At 46.7% G+C, this 19,186-nt stretch overlaps 1 protein-coding gene across 6 annotated transcripts in view; it reads right to left on the bottom strand.

The window, feature by feature from the left end:
• The window catches only part of RERE (arginine-glutamic acid dipeptide repeats), a 439,397-nt gene that overhangs the window by 281,661 nt on the left and 138,550 nt on the right, over nt 1-19,186 (bottom strand). For 5 of the 6 annotated variants that reach the window (XM_070079330.2, XM_070079333.2, XM_089301519.1 and 2 more), the window contains exon 2: nt 2,336-2,801. In XM_070079330.2, coding sequence (XP_069935431.1) covers nt 2,336-2,657 — 322 coding nt within the window. In that variant the 5' untranslated portion in view covers nt 2,658-2,801. Of the gene's footprint in view, nt 1-2,335; nt 2,802-14,355; nt 17,200-19,186 lie in introns of those variants that run through there. The other variant, XM_070079331.2, reaches the window with a different exon arrangement.

The following is a 19,186-nucleotide window of genomic DNA, read 5'->3' as shown; positions in this document are numbered from 1 at the left end:
ACAAGTCCAGCCAAGGGAGCTCCCACCCCCACCCCCCGGGGCACAGATCCTCCATTCAAAAACTAGTGATCCACTGAACACATCCCTCACAACACTGCAGAGGCCCGAAGTGTTCAGGATACAACCAAGTGTGCAGAATCTGCGCAGCTGAGTAAGGAGAAGGTTTTCCAGTACTAACAAACGACATCGTTATAGAGTTTACACAAAGAAAAAGGCCAGGAGAAAAGCAAAGGAAAGGGGAAAAAATCAAAACACTCCTATCTGGGAATCTAACCATAGTATTCTACTTCTGATTCTTCAAGTGAATAACCTCAAGAATGGGCAGCGCTTAACACCCTTCATTCGGAAAGACGCTATCTGGAACAGGCAGCCGAGAGATTTAATTGGAAATGCATCATCAATAACAAAATAAAACAACGAGAAGACAATCTTCTCAGAATCAAACATCCACTGGACCTAGAAGGGCGCAAACCCCCAGCCACTGCCCTATTCCCAAACCTAAGGGGCACCTCCTGCTTTGGTGCTACGGGCTTCCCCCAAACCATTTCTGACCTTTATGACACATTTTGCTTCCAGAAAGAACATACTTTGTTCCCATTTCTCAAACGTCCTATATTTACTGAAACAATGCCTGCCTCCATAAGTACAGTGCTTCCCAAGGCACTTTACTAAGAACTGCTTTGTAACTAAGCCTGAGCAATCCCCCATCACCTTCTAAAAGTCAACAAGGGAGGATTCCTTGTCACTGGATAGAAGGTACAAAATTAATGTTCGCTGTCTCCTAAGCCCGTGGCTCAGTTCCACAAATGGAACAAACAGCAGGTGTTTGCCACGTGAAAGGGGTTTCCTGGACTGCAGGACCTCTCAGAGTCACTAATGATGGATCTGTCATGAGGGGCACAGTACGGGCAGCATCTCTCACACATATGTGACCATTACCACACTGGCCAAGTGCCCCCACTGACACGTGAGTACGATTCCATGTTGCAGATGTTGAACAGGGCAGGAATGTAGCATGGCACAGCAGCTGGCTTGCTGACAACAACCTAAATCTCATTTGCACATCAGACAGCTTGAATCGAGAGAAAGGGATAACAAGTTTCATTTTTAAGTTATCATACCGTAATCAACATCTAAATGAATTCACGATTTACAACAGGCTCTTAGTGAGCAATGTTCTTCAAACATGAATACTGACAGCACTGTAACCTACACATAACTACATCTCTACCTCGCCAAGCCCTCAACTTCAACAATTTATACCACATCGGTATCTCAGTTAATGTTCAGTCCTGAAATTCTAGTTGTGAATATAGTTTTAAGTCTAATATCAGTTATCTTTTGAAAATCAAAATCAATTCCTGTGTGGGTCAAAACACACCTGGAACTTACATGAAGTATCAAACAGCTACAGTGCTCACCATTAAACGGACTGTACCGGGGTAATCACGTAACAAAGTGAAGTCTTTTCACTCCTTTCTTGGAAAACAATCAAATCGGGTAGCTTGAATCTTTAATTTTAACTTATATTAGAAGCTTGTCACTCCTCAGCACTGTGAGTAATTCAACCAAAAAAAGTCTTCCTGACTTCTCTAAGAACAGTCTCTTAACACACACAACACAGCAGGCCAGGAAACGCTTTGCTGGGGCCCACGGGTTCACCCTCACTTGTTTCCCCGCGTTTCATCAGAAAGCTGGGTCCATCTGCTTTCGAAAAACGCTGTCAGCTTCAAGACACTGAAGGGTCACAGCACATTTTCCAGCAAACCAAACCGTTGTTGGCTTCCTCTATTATCATTGATTAGTGAGTCTGCAGCTCAATACTTTGGAAAAGGAGGTTACAGGAGCAATAAACCTTGGTCTGGAGGCCGCTACAAAGACCTCTCTAGCTTCCAGTCAATCCTGTTCCAACATAAAATTTCCTGTTTCCAAGAATCCTAAGGTTCAACTCCTCTCCATCATTTCCATTTAGAAGGGCCATCACAGCCTAACTCGTGACTGAAATTAAAAGGCTAAGATGAATTCAGAAAATGAAAACTACTGAGCATACGGCTAAGTGAGAGGACAAGCAGCACGAGAAAGCAAGGAAGAGCGCGAACTGCACAGGCTGCGATGGAAGAGCAAGTCAAGGCCCACACAGGCAAGAGCGGAGTAAAGCTACCTGAGCCAAAGAGGGCCACTTGCTTACTACAGGGAGTTTTCCTGCCCCAAACCAGGGCTGCTCTTCTAGGTTCCAGGCATTCCTGCACATACAGAGCAGGTACTCATTTCATCAAAATGCTGAGCTGCTCCCTCAACCACAAGCACTGTGAAGACCGAACGTGATGCTCCTTACCTCCTGGCCGATAGACAACATCATCCTCCGTGATGTAGGAGGTTATCTCGCCAGTGTCTGTCCTTTCGTAGCGGGATTTTTTTTTCGGGGGCTTCTTTTTGTTCTTCTTGGTGGACTCCTCAGTGGTGGCGCTGTTGTCATTGTCCTCATCTTCACTGTGATCACTCTCGGCATAATTTTTGGCTCCTCCTTCCAAGGTGCAGCTCCTCCTTGGCCTTGAGTTCTCACTCTCTCGGGCTTTGTCCCTTTTCTCTCTCTCCCGGTCCCGGTCCCGGTCCCGGTCCTTCTCCTTGTCTTTGTCTTTATCTTTGTCGGCTGTCATGATTCGCCACGTGCCTTCTTCTGTCCTCTCACGGCTAGGCCTCCGTGAAAGGTAGACAGTAAGCCTGGGCTTCAGTCTTCTGAATTTCTCACTCAATTCCAGGGAAAATCCAACCACTCCAACTACCCCAACGTTTCAAAAATGCTAAGAGAGAAAGAGAGGGGAAGAAATCAGTTTTAACACTTCCTGAAACGCCCCTCCTAAAATAATATTTTGTCAAACCAATCTCACATTAACTAACTCTTGCTTTAGACCCAGAAACCTCACATAGGCCATGAGGAAAGGTAGGACAATTACTACAAAACTTCAGTACATTCTTCTTCACTTCAGCTAGCAAATGGCTTGGGGTTTTCTACTCCACCAGCAATGAAAGATGTTTGAGTGTGTGAAAGCAAACTAGCCTTCTATACACCAACTGTTTTCTCCTTAAGAAAAATGTAAAGTGTTCCCTAGTGGACAATATAAAATGGGAGTAATTATACCAAAGGAATTTAATAACCCATAAGATAAATTTAAAGGGGAAAGAACCTGTAGCAGAAATTATTTAGCTGAAAAATAATTTAATTAACTTGTAACGAACTTCTGCAAATTCCCAGAGTGCCCTTCCAGAATAATGTCAGATCTCACTCGGAGAAGCAAGAGCCTCACAACAGGATGCCTTCACCTTCACCTACAGTTCAATTTCTCAGCACACCACTCCGGGCACGGAGCAAGAATCATGGTCCCCCTATAGATACACCATCTCCACCTCAACAAAACACAGCCACTGCCAGTGTTAGGGAATACTGGGTCGTTTTTATAGTCCTCCAAATTTCCACAGCTGATACATTCTCTAATGAAACTCCTCCCCAGAATCAAACTGAGCAAGACAAGTATGAACTGGTAAGAGTCTGCAATGTAAGGATGAATCCCGAACTGCAACCCCACCATAGTTATTTTTTTGTTTTGTTTTGGAAAATTTATTGATTTATTTGAAAGTCAGAGTTACAGAGAGGCAGAAGCAGAGAGAGAGAGGGAGATCTTCCATCTGCTGATTCACTCCCCAGATGGCCGCAATGGCCAGAGCTGTGCCAATCTGAAGCCAAGAGCCAGGAGCTTTTTGGGGGCCTCCCACACGGTGCAGAGGCCCAAGGACTTGAGCCATCTTCCACTGCTTTCCCAGTAGAGACCTGGATCTGAAGTGGAGGAGCCGGGTCCTAAACCGGTGCCCATATAGGATGCTGGCACTGCAGGCAGCGACTTTACCCGCTACGCCACAGCACCGGTCCCCAGCACAGTTCTTAAAAAAGTTTAATAGAGGGCCAGTGTTGCGATGCAGTGGGTAAAGCCACCACCTGTAACAACAACATTCCTTAGGAGTGCTAACTGAGTCCCAGCTGCTGTGTTTCCCAGCCAGTTCCCTGCTAATGTGCCTGGGAAAACAGTGAGCACAAGACGGCCCCAGTGCTTGGCCCTGCCACCTATGTGGGAGACAGAGATGAAGCTCCAGGATCCCGGCGTCAGCCTGGCCCCACTCAGCGCTGCGGCCATTTGGGGAGCGAATCAGTGGATAGAAGACCTCAGTATACCTTTCTCTGTCTCTGCCCCTCTCTCTCTGTAACTGACTTTCAAATAAATAAGTTAAAAAGAGGATATTATTTAAAAATTTATAGCAGTGAAAAAAGTATCTGATTTAACAAGTCGGTTTTGGAATACCTAATAGCCACTGATTTATCACCTTCCCTGATACTCCATCTCACATTCTTATCAAACACTGTCAAAGTGCCAGGTGCCCAGAATTAAAAAATACAATTACAGAAGCATGCATGGTCCTTGCCTTCAATGTTCAAATGCAACAAAAGGAGGCAACCGATCAATCTGAGAACCATCTGCTGCTCATGCTGTGAGGGCCAGATAGGAATAGCACATGCAAACAAACAAAAGAGGCATCCTAGCCGCTCAGACAACAACAAACAAATCAGTCTGAAATTACACGCCTCAGATGTCGAGAAAATTCTCTTTGGTCAGGCCAAAACCACAAAAATTATCACACACTCTCTCGAAGCTCTAAGATCAAACTTGAAGCAGAAAAGACCTCCTCCCAAGCATGTCAAATAGCTTTAGGAATTCAGGAAAATGAAAAATGCTAACAACCATCTTTATGAGACAGGCTGAAGAGGGAGCAGTGATACCAGCCATCTATAGCAAGGCCAGAAGGTTGAGGGCTTGGAGCGCAAATCTAGATTACTCAAATCTACATATGAAATAAGCTTTGGGGGCCAACACCACCTGCAGTGCCAGCATCCCATATGGGTACTCCTCTTCAGATCCAGCTCCCTGCTAATGCGCCTGGGAAAGCAGTGAAGGATGGACCAGTCCTTGGCCCCTGCAACCATGTGGAAGACCCGGAAGAAGCTCCTGGCTCCTGGCTTTGGACTGGCCCAGCTCCAGCCATTGTAACCATTTGGGGAGTGAACCAGCAGACGGAAGATTCTCTGTCTGTCTGCCTGTCTCTCTCTCTAACACTGCCTTTCAAATAATAAAAAATCTTTTTAAAAAAAATTTCAATTTTCTGAATGCATTTCAAGAAAAAGAAAAAGTATCCTAGTGCCTATAGAAGTTCTGCCCAGATGAGTCACCTGCTAAAAAGACAAATAATAAAACTCCCAGGTATAAAACTCCTCAGAAGTAGCTCTCAGGCCACTTGAGTTCTTAATTTTAAAATTTTTATTTATTTATGAGATGAGGTGGGTTCATGGCACAGAGACAGAAGCAGAGAGATCTCCATTAACTGGTTCACTCCCCAAACGCCCACAACAGCCAGGACTGTAGCACAAGGGTTAGCAATTGGAAATACATGAAGAGGTATATGACTTTCTCCACCAGCTTTAAGCTGAGAGTAAGAACAAGCCCTCATGCCAGAAGTGAAACTAGCAGCTGACACAGCTGTCAAAAAAGCATTTCTTCTCCACACTGAAAACTATCAAGGTCTACTGAGAGTGCAAATAAACGAGGCGCTCCGGCTGAAACCCCTCCTCTGAGCTGCAGTTGAGGACAGAAGGGAAAGATCACTCTCCCTAGGGTTAACAACGTAACAGCTCCAGAAAACAGGAGGGAAAAAATGTCATTTCAGCACTCAAAGAAGAAGAAATAACAAACGCAAACTGTACATTCAACATTACTCACTACAAAATCATATACTGTTTCTATTTAGAAAGAAAACAGTTGTTTCTGCCAAGACTGAACAAGAAAAATTCAAGAAACAATACAAGATATCCACAAAATGAAAGCCAGTGTTCTGTGCGTGCCTGTATAAATATATAATGAACGTTCTTAGCCATCTGAAAAGTAGCTGCATTTATATAATGAATATATAATATATGCCATGGTTTGGAAATTGGTCTGAGTATCCCCCAAATGCCCATGTAATGCAGTCTTAGCCCCAGGGGCACACATTGTGGGAACAGCAGGTCAAGCACCCATCTGGGACACCCACAGAACAGAGTGTTGTTCTGAGTCCCAGCTACTTCAATTCCAATTCACTTTCTGTTAATGCATCCTGAGAGGCAACCCATGATGGCTCAAGTGCTTGGGCCCCTGCCACCAAAGTCGGAGTCCTGGATGGAGTTTCTGGCTCCTAGCTTTGGCTTGGTCCAGCTCCAGTTGTTGCACGTATCTGGGGAGTAAACTAGTGTATGAAGAATAACAACTCTTTCTCTTTCTCTCTCCCTCTCTCTCTCTCTCTCTCTCTGTGTGTGTGTGTGTGTCTTTCAAGTAAATGCAAATAATAAATAGGTAAAAAACAAAAGACTTAGCCCCCGCATGGTGCTATTGGAAGGTGGTAGAACTTTTAAAAGGTAGGCCTACTGGGCAGTGCTCAGGTCACTGAGGCAGCGCCCTGAGAAGATAATCTCTTGTGACCACTTGAGTTCTTTATTTAAAAAAAAAAAAAAAAGATTTTATTTATTTGAGATGCGGAGTTAGAGAGGGGGGGAGGGGGAGAGTGAGAGTGAGGGAGGGAGGGAGGGAGGGAGAGAGAGAGAGAGAGAGAGAGATCTTCTATTTGCTGGTTTACTCCCCCAATGGCCACTAACAGCCAGAGCTAAGCCAATCTGAAGCCAAGAGCCAGGAGCTGCTTCTGGGTTTCCCACATGGGTGCATGGATGGGCCCAAGCATTTGGGCCATGTTCTACTGCTTTCCTAGGCCACAGAAGAGAGTTGGATAGGAAGAGGAGTAACCAGTACTAGAACCAACACCCATATGGAATGACCTGCTATGCCACAGAGTCAGGCCCAAGTTCTTTACTTTTTTTTTTTTTTTTTTAAGATTTATTTATTTATTTGAAAGGCAGAGTTAGAGAGAGAGAGAGAGAGAGAGAGAGAGAGGTGTCTTCCATCCACTGGTTCACTCCCTAGATGACTATAATGGCCAGAGCTGGGCCAATCCAAAGCCAGGAGCCAGGAGCTTCTTCAGGGTCTCCCGTGCGGGTGCAGGGGCCCAAGTACTTGGGCCATCATCCTCTACTGCTTTCCCAGGCCATAGCAGAGAGCTGGATCAGAAGTGGAGCAGCTGGGACCAAACCAGTGCCCATATGGGATGCCAGCACAGCAGGTAGTGGCTTTACCCACTACACCACAGTGCTGGGCATCAAGTTGTTTATTTTTAAAATTTTATGTTTTTATAGGATTGGGGGAGTCCCCTCTGCCATGGGGACGCAATGTGGAGATAGAGATCTTCTATCCACAGGTACTCACAATAGCCAAGGCTGAGCCAGGTCAAAGCCAGGAATACGGATCTCATGAGATCTGGGTCTCCCACATGAATAGTAGGGACCCAAGTACCTGGGCCATCACCACTACCTCTCAGGGTACACATTAGCAGGAAGCTGGAAAGAAAAGCAGAGCCTGAATTCAAATCCAAGTACTCTGCTACGGGATGCCAGCATCCCAAGTGGTAGCCTAACCACTGCACCAAACACCTGACCTTGAGTTCTTGATAGAAGGTTGTTATAGAAGCCTGACTTGGAGTGATGTCTCTCTCCACTTCGGGCTCAAGATGTGACCACCCACTCCAACACCTGTTTCCACCACTGCCTGCCTGCCCCCACTCTCCTCCCACCATCCTCACCAGAGGCCCACCCTATAGGTCCACCTAATCTTGGACTCTAACCTCCAAAACTGTGAATAAAATAAACCTCTTTCCTTTGCAAGTGGCTTGTCTCAAGTTGTAGCAATGAAGAGTGAGTAATGCACTCTGTGATGAGTATTTATAACACATATTTATACAGCCACTTTCAAATAACTAAGAACACCAATAACCCAAAACAGCAGTCAATCCAACAACCACTTACACAGGCTTTAAAGTAAAGCTCTGTAGGGACACACATTTTCACTCTGCATTTCAACAGAACCCATCACAGTTGTTCTGGGCATAGAGCAGTAATGAGACATTTGATGAGAGGCCCACAGAGGTGTCACAGGGCACAGAGAAGAGCAGCCACGTCAAGCTGCTAGGAAAGAGCCACAGAGCAGACAACCAAGGGTCCTTACAGCTGCACGAGGCGTGCAGAGCAGGTCCCGCACGTCAGTGTTTCAGCAGCTCTGGGAAGGGAGCCAGAGCCGTCCTCCTCTCTGCAGACTACAGACCGTCCATCTGCACAAGGCCACGCTGCCAGTGCGGACAAAAGGAGGGTTCTAGAGCAGCTCTTACGAGGCTGAGTCTTCAAGGGCCTGTGCAGGGTCTGCTGCTACCAGCGGGTGGGGCCAGCTCGCCAGCTCTCCACAGGCACCAACTTTCCCCGTGCCCACCTCTCCACGCAAGCTCATTTACAGATTTAGGAAACACCTCCTCCTGTCCTCCCAACCTTCCCCTCAAACAGAAGTTACTTCTCTCTGGAAAGAAAGCCAAAAACATCTATGCCAACAATGTTCGATGCAGAGAAGTAGGAAACACAGCATAACTTCAACCAATAACTAAAGGAAGAAAATCTGATCTAGAATCAGCTTCGAAACAAGCATCATCTACTCCGTGGACAGGTCTATACGCTCCTTAGCTAAGTGCGGGAAACACAATCCTGCCCTGGTGGAGCCTATGTCCTAGCCAGTGGAGGGGCCCATAAATAAAAGGGATTTTCTTTTTTTAAAAAAAGCATTTTTTTTATTTTACTTGAAATGCAGTGTGTGTGTGTGTGTGTGTGTGTGAGAGAGAGAGAGAGGTATCTTCCATCTGCTGGTTCACTCCCCCAAAGGCCCCCATGGCAGGGACTGAGCCAGGCTGAAGCCAGGAGCCAGGGCTTCTTCCAGGTCTCCCACATGGTTGCAGGGTACACTTGGGCCACTTTTTGCTGCTTTCCCAGGTGTGTTAATAGGGAGCTGGATCTGAAATGGAGCAGCTGGGATTCTAACCGGCGCCTATGTGGGATGTTGGCATCGCAGGTGGTGGCTTTATCAGCTGTTCCACAACAACAGCCCCAAAAAGGACTTTGTAGATAGATACACATACACACACACACAGCCTGTGAACAAAGGGATCTTACAGACACACACACATACAAAGCCTATAAATAAAAGGGATCTCTTTTTTAAGATTTATTTATTTATTTGAAAGGCAGAGTTACAGAGAGGCAGAGAGGGAGAGGGAGAGGGAGAGGGAGAGGGAGAGGGAGAGGGAGAGGGAGAGGGAGAGGGAGAGGGAGAGAGAGAAAGTGTCTTCCATCCACTGGTTCATTCCTGAATGGCCACAACGGCCAGAGCTGGGCCCATCTGAAGCCAAGAGCCAGGAGCTTCTTCCGGGGCCCCAACCCATGTGAGAGACCCAGAAGAAGCTCCTGGCTCCTGGTTTCGGATCAGCACAGCTCTAGCTGTTGCAGACAATGGGGAGTGAACCAGCAGATGGAAGACCTCTCTCTGCCTCTCCTTCTCTCTCTGACTTTCAAGTAAATAAATCTTTTTTAAAAAAATGCACATAAACAGTCTCTCTCTCTCTCTCTCTCTCTCTCTCTCACACACACACACACACACACACACGGTATCCAAAAAGTTCATGGAAAATATATATTATGAAAAAAAGGTTGGATTTCAAAATTTTTTATTACAAATAAATGTGTCTCTTAATTTTCACTTTTCCATGAACTCTTTGAAATACTTCACATATAAAAAGTTCCTAAGTGGGGGAGTGAATGGGGATAGGAAGTGTGGGAGGAGCCAATTTTAAACAAGCTGGTCAGGGCAAGCCTCGGGAGGTCACTCTGACCCTGATGAGTGAGGGGTTAGAGAGGAAGCCACAGGGACAGCAGAGCAGAGAAACAAACGCACACAGTTAAGGCAGGAGTGAACCCGGCACAGGAGGCCAGAGGGCCGGAGTGGCTGGAAGAGGGAGTGGTCTGCGATGAGTTTAGAAAGGTGATGGGACGGGGTACTAGGGCACGGGTCCTCTCAGGCCTTGGAGGCCAGTGGAAGGACCTTGGCTTTGAAGTAGTGAAGTGACAGGAAATGATCGAAATGACACTGCAGCTGATACATGATCGGACTTCGGATTACTGAAGGTCACTCCGGTCACGGGGAAGACCCCTGAAGGGCAGCAGGGCTGCAGCACAAAGCCTGGAGAGGGAAGAGGCTCACCGCAGTACCCCAGGGAAGAGCAAAGTCTAACCTTCTACGGGATTTTGCTCAGTTGTTTTTGAGAGGCAGAGAGCCGGAAACAGAGAAGCTCCCATCCATGGGCTCACTCCCAAATAACTGCAGCAACTGGGGCCGGACAATACTGAAACCAGGAGCCAGGAATACAATCCAGGTCTCCCAGGTGTGCAGCAAGAGACCCAACTACTCCAGTCATCACCTGCTGGCCCCAGGGTCTGCACTGGCAGGAAGCCTGAGTCAGAAACTAGAACTGGGACTCAACTCAAACTCAGTCCAATGTGGGATACAGAAGTCCTAAAGCAGCATCTTAAGTGTTGGACCAAACACCCACCCCTCTATGTATTTTTACGATAAGGCAAGTAAGATATACTGATAACCAATAAGCCAGCCATGAGAGAAAAAAGAACGAGGCCAACAAATCTGGCCTTAGCAACTGAAAGATAAAATTGTCATTATCTGAGTTTTGGAGGGAAGACCAGGAACTCGGGTATAAATGTGACAAGTGTGAGAAGCCACATGAAGATTTAAGTGGGTAGATTACTACTGAAAATTAGTTTTTAATAATTATTTTTAAAACCATGAGACTGAGACCACAAGGAATTCAGTGCAAATAATTTTTGATACAAACTTTAAAACTCATAAAAACGTTTTCACTCATGCTTGAGTGGAGAAGATATACAAAACAGACTACATTCCCAAAAGCAGTATCCCTAAGACTCATTAAAATAAATGCAGTATATCCCTCTTACTATCTTTGTGATTATCAGACTACTTCATCATTTTGTTGTAATTAATAAAAAATTTGGTCAGCTGGCTTACTTCACTGTCATCTCATCAGTTTCTGGGTCTCCAACAGCGTCAGTGAGGGAGAACTGCGGCTCCTGACTTCATCACTTCAACCTCTGCAAGTTATTTAACCTCTTCCAAAGGAAGCCAACAAACACCCACTAACAGCCCACACTACTTCTCAGAACCAATTCACAGCAAGTACCAACGTTTCCGTCATGCTCAGGGTCCAAGTCTCATCTAAGAAAAGCACTTTAGAAACAAAAACAGGGGCTGGTGCTGCGGCGTAGAAAGTTAAACCTCGGCGCTGCTCCAGCCGTTGCAGCCAATTGGGGAACGAACCAATTCCCTGTTAATGTGCCTGGGAAGGCAGAGGAAGATGACCCAGTGCTTGGGCCCCTGCATCCACGTGGGAGACCCGGATAAAGCTCCTGGCTCCTGGCTTCAGCCTGGCCCAGCCCCAATTGTTGTAGTCACATCTGGGGAGTGAACAACGATGGCAGTTATCTCTCTCTCTCTCTCTCTCTGTAACTCTGCCTTTCAAATAAATAAATCTTTTTTAAAAAACTAAAAAAACAAACAAAAGCTTCCTGTTCCTACTTGGGTTTGACCCAATGACAGGACAGGGAACACTGACTGAGTCACCCGGATGTGAATTCTTGACACTGCCGTGTGCCACACTGTCTTAAGCATAAGATACTCAGTTTACTACATGACAGGGACAGCACTTGGCTACTTCACAGAGCTGCTGGTAAGAATAAAGTACACCGTACGCAATGCGCTTGCACAGCACAAAGTGCTCCATCATGTAACCCACCAGCACCTGTGCAGCCAGGACCTCTATCACAGCAGATGCTGCCCAGAGCACTGCGCTATGCAAGGTGCAAACACAGGCAGCCAAAACATCAACGGTGTCCTCAAGAACTTACCTATCCGACTGCATCATTGAAATCCAAGCTGTGAAGAGTTAACTACCCTCTTGGATCGTGTAAAACTCACTGACCCAGGGAAACCCTACCTCCAAAGCTCTCATCACCTCAGCTGCTCAAGTCAGACTCACCCTAAGACAGTGAGTAAAGCGCTAGACACTCTTCAGCCAACCACCAGGCCTTTTTTTAAAATAACACATTTATTTATTTGGAAAGTAAACTATGGGGGAGGAGGGAGAGCAGAGAAAAGAAAAAAAAAAGGAGATGGAGAGGGAACCATCAGTTGGGTTCACTCCCAAAATGGCGGCAACTGCTAGGGCTGGATCAGGCTCAAGTCAGGAGCCTGGAGCTCCAATCTCCCGTGTAGCTAGAAGCAACCCAAGCACTTGGACCATCGACCATTGCCTCCCAGACACATCAGAAAGAAGATGGACTGGAAGCACAGAGCAGTTAGACCAGGCTCATATGGGAAGCAGGTGTCCCAAATGCTGTCTTTACCCACTGTGCCACAGCACCGATGCCAGGCAGACCAATAATTATTAATTATAAAATGAACAACGGGTGAAGCTCTGCCTGCAGTGCCGGCATCCATATGGGCACCAGTTCGGGTCCGGCTGCTCCACTTCCAATCCAGCTTTCTGCTATAGCCTGGGAAAGTTGCAGAAGATGGTCCAAGTGTTTGGGCCCCTGTACTCACGTGGAAGACCCAGAAGAAGCACTTGGCTCCTGGCTTTGGATCTGTGCAGCTCCAGCCGTTGCAGCCAACTGGGGAGTGAACCAGCAGGTGGAAGACAACTCTCTCTCTCTCTCTGCCTTTCCTTCTCTCTGTGTGCAACTCTTTCAAATAAAATAATAAATCTTTTAAAAAATAAGGAGGAGGAGAAGAAGAAGTGGAGCAGCCGGGACTTGGCCCAGAACTCCTCAAGCACTGACCTGAACCACTGGCCCATAACGCCAGTCCCAGGTCAGACTGTTCTTACAGTCTACCAGACACATAACGACTATCTGTTCAATTCATCCACTGTTCCAACTGAACTGTAACTTGTCTAATTCAATTCATCATCATCGCTCACACACATTAATGCAACAGCTTTCTGATCAGTCTCTGTGACTATAAAATTTGGTTTGCTTTGTCTTTCTTCCAGTCTCTCCTCCAATGCAGCCAGCCAGGCTATCTGACTGACAGCCACTACTCTTTCTCAGCTTTACTGAGATGAAATTCCCATCCTGTACCACTCACCATTTAAAGCAGCCAGTCTGATGCACACTGCTCTCCTCAAAGATTATGACACCTTCATGTCCTTGCTGCCTCTGCACCTCTCTAGTTCACGTCTCCCCTACTGTTCCCCCTCCTCCACCCGTCCGGTGGGCTGGGCCATCTCAGTCCCTGGAACCCATCTGCACAAAACACTCCTACCTCTCCCATCTGCCTAACTTCTCCTCACCCTCAAGGTCTCAATTATTTCTGTTCTCTAATCCCAGAAAGCCTCCTTACCTCCTCGAAGTCCAGCCTCTCGTTTTGCCAATAAAATGGCCACCATCGACCCCACTGCTGCTACCTGTGTCACCTCTCCAAACACTACAGTCTGTGAGGACAATGACCACACTGGTCACGTCCCAGTCAGTGGAACAACTGCCATCAAAGCGACGTCCTCTCTGTACCAAACCCGCTGGAGAGCTGTTGTCCTCATCCGCCCTCAGGGCTGGCCACACACCCTCCTGTTCCTTTAGCGTCTGCTGGCATGAGGCTCTCCCCAGCCTCTCTGCTCCTCCGCATCCGGCACCGGGCCAGCCTTGCCAAGGCACTGTCCGGAGCTCTCTTCTCAGCCTCTCTGGTCACTCACACACACAGGTGAGGCACAAGCCCGTGTCTACCAGTATCTCATTCAGCTCCAACCACCCACCCACTGAGGGCTCCTCTTGGATTTCTCAGGGTACCTGGACATATCCAAACCAAAGGTATTCTCTGCTCCCAGATCAGCTGTCTTCCAGTGCCCCAGGCCATTCTGTTATGCAAGCTGGCACCTTCAAGACTCTTTTCTTTAATCCCTATATCCTATCAACAAATCCTGTCACTATTACCTTGTAAATTTCTCTCAAGATCATCTACCTCCAACACCACCATCTTAGTTTACTCTACCAGTATGTCCTGAACACAGATTCTCTCAAAATCCGCCCCTTCAGACGCTGCACTGCTTTCCATACTGCAGCCAGGATGGCGACATCACGGCAACCGTCACCTTCCAACACTTCAGTGAGCCTCCACTCCTGACAGGGAAACACCCACACCCCTACCACGCTCTGGTCTCACACCACTCTCTGCACCCTCTGTCCAACCACCCTGAACACACCACCCTGCCATCTACCTGGAGCTGCGCCCTCTCCTGGCCTCGGAAGCGCTTACTCTTCCTTCAGGTCACAGCTCAACAGCCACTTCCTCGAGACAGCCTCTCCTGCGCAGAAAGACTAAGTTAAACGCCTTTCACAGCACTTGGCACAACTGTAGTCCCACATCCACTTGTGCACTTCGATTAACTCCTGCCTCCACCTTCAAGCTCGACGCTCCGTGAGGGACTGACTGACCCTTGACTGTTTTTGCCCTCTGTTGTATTCCTAGTTCCTAATTCACTGCCTGGCACATATAGATGAGTAATAAATTACTTTTTCGTCCTTCTCTCCCTCTCACACAGCCAGATCAATAAAGAGGGCATTGTCATGAGACCTTTATTTGGCAAAGAAAATATTTCATGAATCAATAACGTGAAGTGGTGCCTGAGCTGACTCACAGACCATGAGCAGAGCAAGCAGCAGCAAAGAGAAGACGACCCCAGGCCGGAGGAGCTTCACTTCACAGGCACTCAATGCGAAACAGCTGTCCGTGAGAGGACACAGGAGGAAAGCAGTAGGAAGTAACTCAAGTACAGGGATGGGACAAACCGTGGGAGCCCCCCAAAATAAAGCAGGTAACACTCACTGGGCACTTAATATGCACTAGGCACTTCACAAGTGTTAACCCACTTAATCTTCAATCTCTGACAAGGGTGACAGAATAACTTATCGTCCAAACCCGAACACACCTGGGAATGAAAACAGACACCAATAATTATGCAAGAAAAAAACATGAAAACCAGGTGATATGATCATCCTAACCACAACCCTATTCAGAAGGTACTACTGCTACATGCATTTTACCAATGCTGAAGTAAGCACACAAAGGCTGAGCAAACCAATCAGAAGTACAAAGCTTTGTGTTAGATCTAGGACACTACCCGTCTCTACTTCCAAAGCCTATACTCTTAACCACAAAGCTATCCTGCCTTAAATTACTTGGCCTGAGAAGCTAAGTTACTCAGTATAACAGGCGGGCAAACAGTGCCTTTGCAGCTATTGAGATGAAACACCACTTAGAGAACATTCGTCTAGTCTGGCAGCAGGAGATATTTTCCATCAAGAATTATCAACGTCATTACAAACAAGTTTGCTCTCAAATCCACTATCTTTGAAAGCATTCTAACTAAGAAAGCAAGGGATCTGAAGCACTGCTGCCTTTGCCAACTCTGCATCTACTGTATCTCAAGAAAAGCTTCAACATTTCCCTCTAGGAACAACAACAACAACAACATGGTCCATGTGTGGGAGACCTTAGTGAGCAATCCACTGTGCTGGGCCTGGCCAGAGAAGCAGCTGCAGCCAGGGCCAGCATGGGAAACAGGAAACTGAAGAGAGCTGCTCAGCTGGTCCACTACTTGCAAAGGGAAATCCATTTTCTCTTTCTGCTCCCTCTCCCATCCACGTGCCTGGGAAAGGACGTGTAATGACTCCTGCTCTGGATAGGGAAATGTCACTCAAATGCTTGCATTCAACTGCATAAGAAATAAGGCACTCTCATGGAGCGCGCCCTGTGCGCAGAACACTCAGAACATGCCAGGCAATCACTGAGGAAGCCGCAAGGTGACACTGAAATATGGAGTCAGCAGACTGCAAGCTCATGCAGAAATAAAACTGTCTCTCTCTAAAACTGATGTGGCACTGGCAGCAGCTCTCCCACACTGTGGAAGTTCTTGCATCTGAGCAAATCTCCTTATAACAAGACGCCCACAAGGACCCGCACAGCTCTCACCTGAGGCTGCCAGCAAACGTTAGACACCAGCAACTGTGCCAAGAGCCTCTACACTCCTTCTCAGAACCCGTGGCTGATGGAAGGAACAAAAACAGCCCAGGATGGGAGGCGCAGGTCCTGCTCCCAGAGCAGCCATGTGGCCTCGGGCACCAGGACGTGCAGGAGGGACACTTCCTCACACGGGGGCTCGCTTTCTCCTCTCCTGGGAGGCTGTGGGGGACCGAGAACTGATGAACTCTGACAAATACGATATCATTTCTTCCCAAAAGACCTAACCATAACAAAACATGGGACAGACATGTTTCCCACAGAGGGTGGGAAAGTACCAAGTACAGCAGAACTCTAGGTTACTATTAACAACCCAATTAAAATTAAATAAGAAACAATACATTATCTTTATTATTTCAGACAGGAATTCTCAAAGATCAGATGCTCCAGGTTTTCCAAAAAATCCCAAGCACTAAATTTAGAGATCACAGGAATCCATTCTCACAAGCAGTTACTTTCCTATGCTTGTAAGTGTGAAGCTTTTACCAATTATATACAGAATTTTGCCCTGTACATCTGCTTGCAGCTGTGTCTCTTCTACAGGGCCGGTTAACGGAAATTCATCACTCAGAAATACAACTATCATTTTGGAAAGATAATTCTTTCTAATGGGGGCTGGGGTACTATCCTGTGTACTACAGGACCCCTCACAGCACTCCTGGCCTGACCCCTGTAATCAGAAACACAAAGAACCACCCCAGACTTTGCTGCATGTCCCCAGGGAAGCAGATCTGTTCACACCTGAGAACCACTTCTTTAAACACGTTATCTGTCTACTGAAGAGACTTCCAAGATTCAGCATCTGTGAAGCTTTGTTCAAATTATGCCTGACTAATATGGAATCCATAAAACTAACACCATTACAATATAATGTGCCACGTTCTTTGTTCTCTGAAATAAACTGCACTCATTCAAAGCATTGCCCAAAACAGTAATTACACAGATGTCTGGAGCTGAATTAGGAAAACAGAAGCAGATATCATGCAGGTCTTGGTGTTCACTGGCCAGCCCGGAAGCTTTGCCGGAAGCAGTATCACTCACTGGTGAGCTGCCCGTGAGCTGTCAGTACCACACTCACGGGCGAACTGGGTGCTGGCACGCAAGTGCAAGGGAAGCAAACACCTGAGACCAAGCTCCTGATCTGAAAGGGGGAGAAACCCCTAGCACGCTTCCCCAAAGCAGAGCCAAAAACAGAAAGTCGGATGCACATAAAAACCAACCAGACACAGAAGATGGATTCTGGCCACACAATAGGCATGTATTCAGCAATAAACAGAACTGAAATGCTGATACATGCTATAATACAGAGGAGCCTTGAAAATACTACGGTGAGTTTCACATGGTTGCCCCCAAAGACCACAGCTTGTATGATCCAATGTCCAGAAAAGGCAAATCGCCATGAATGGGAAGCAGATTAATGGCTGTTTAGCACTTGGGGGGGGTTGGAGTAAATGGGTAGTGACTACTACAGCTACATGAGTTCTTGGGGGCTACGGGGGGGTAAAAATGTTCTAAATTTATTATGGTGATACTTGCTAGTATCATGAATATACGAAAAGCCTTAAATCATGCACTACAGGTAAATTATATGACACATGAATTATATCTCAATAAAGCTGTTTACAACATCACAAACATTAAGAAATACTCAGGCTACTACAGCCAGATATATCTGGCTATAAAATCCCAAGGATGAGTTCTACCTAAGCAACTGACAAAAACTACCGTTTAAAGCTGTTAAAGTAAGGTTAATTAAACATGGAGAGAGTTTTATTTCACAGAATGCTCAGAATCAAGGAAACCTTCCACAAGCCACAGTCATTCTAATTTGCAGCAATTCTTGGCCAGGCTACCACCTTCGCACAACATGTTCAAAAGCAGGTAAGCTGGATGTTTCTCTCAGCTTCAAAGCAACCTGTAACCGCGGCACATACGCTCTCAGCATCTGATGACAGGAAATGACAGGGTGAATTTTATACTTGCCTTAATACAACTACACTTCACACATATATGAAAAATCACAAGCATTCAAAGCACATATCTAATCCAAGGGGAAAACGGAATTACAAGACTCACCACAGCAGTCCTTCTAAACTCTTAGAATCGCTAAGTCTTGAACAAAAAGGCTAAGCAGGTCTGACTAACAGCAGAAGTCTTACCCAAAATGCAACTTGCCATCTTCTTTAAGCCATTCTATCCGGGTGTGATTTTCTCTAGGTTGACCAAACATATTTAACCCCGTCATCTTTCTTAACCTGATGTCATTCAAAGAAGAAAACCAGCAGAGCTTTTAGGACTAGGCAATTCCAGATGCCAGCAACCAGTGAGTGAGCAGGGAGGGCAGAGCTGGGAGTCCCTGGGCCTGGACACCAACACTGCAACGTTATGGCTTCCACAATGACTACCAAATAAACATCGCCCCCCGAGCAGATCCTCTCTCAATACCTTCAGTATTTCAGCAACATGTATCGAGCATCTACTCATGTGCCAAGCCACAGATGTCAGCAGAACCAGAACAGTGTTCCCAACCTCAGACAGTTTCAGTCTGGTGGGGGAGGAACAGAAAAAAAAACAATAAATAAGCAAATACAGTGTGTTTCAGAAAGAAAAAACTAGAAACGGGGTAAGGAGGAGCCACTACTTTATGTAAGGTAGTCACTGACAAGGGGCCATCTGATCTAAATGAAGTAAAGGACGCAAGTTATGGGGGCAGAGAGGGAGCATCTGTGGAAGGGGAAGCTGATACAGTGGTCCACACTTGAAGCATGCCTGGCACATCCAAGCAAGAGCGAAGGTCCACGGTGGCAGAGGCTGAGTGGGGGTGCAGCAGGCCGCCGCAGGAGAGGCAGCTGAGGGCCGCAACTCCACCGAGGGAAGAGGCAAGGCCAGTCGCTGCATGGAGAGAGCACAGGCTGAGTTAGGTTCCAGCAGACTCCCTCCAGCTCCCTTCAGGGTAGGAAACTACTAACCCAAGAAAGGAGGCAGAAGTGACTGAAGGAAGCAGTGGTCAGACTCTGGATCCGTCCTGC

Source organism: Oryctolagus cuniculus, chromosome 7 (assembly GCF_051225735.1).
Source record: "Oryctolagus cuniculus isolate XC-2025 breed Fujian yellow rabbit chromosome 7, ASM5122573v1, whole genome shotgun sequence".
Classification (NCBI taxonomy): domain Eukaryota; kingdom Metazoa; phylum Chordata; class Mammalia; order Lagomorpha; family Leporidae; genus Oryctolagus; species Oryctolagus cuniculus.
This window is presented reverse-complemented; position numbering and strand designations above follow the sequence as displayed.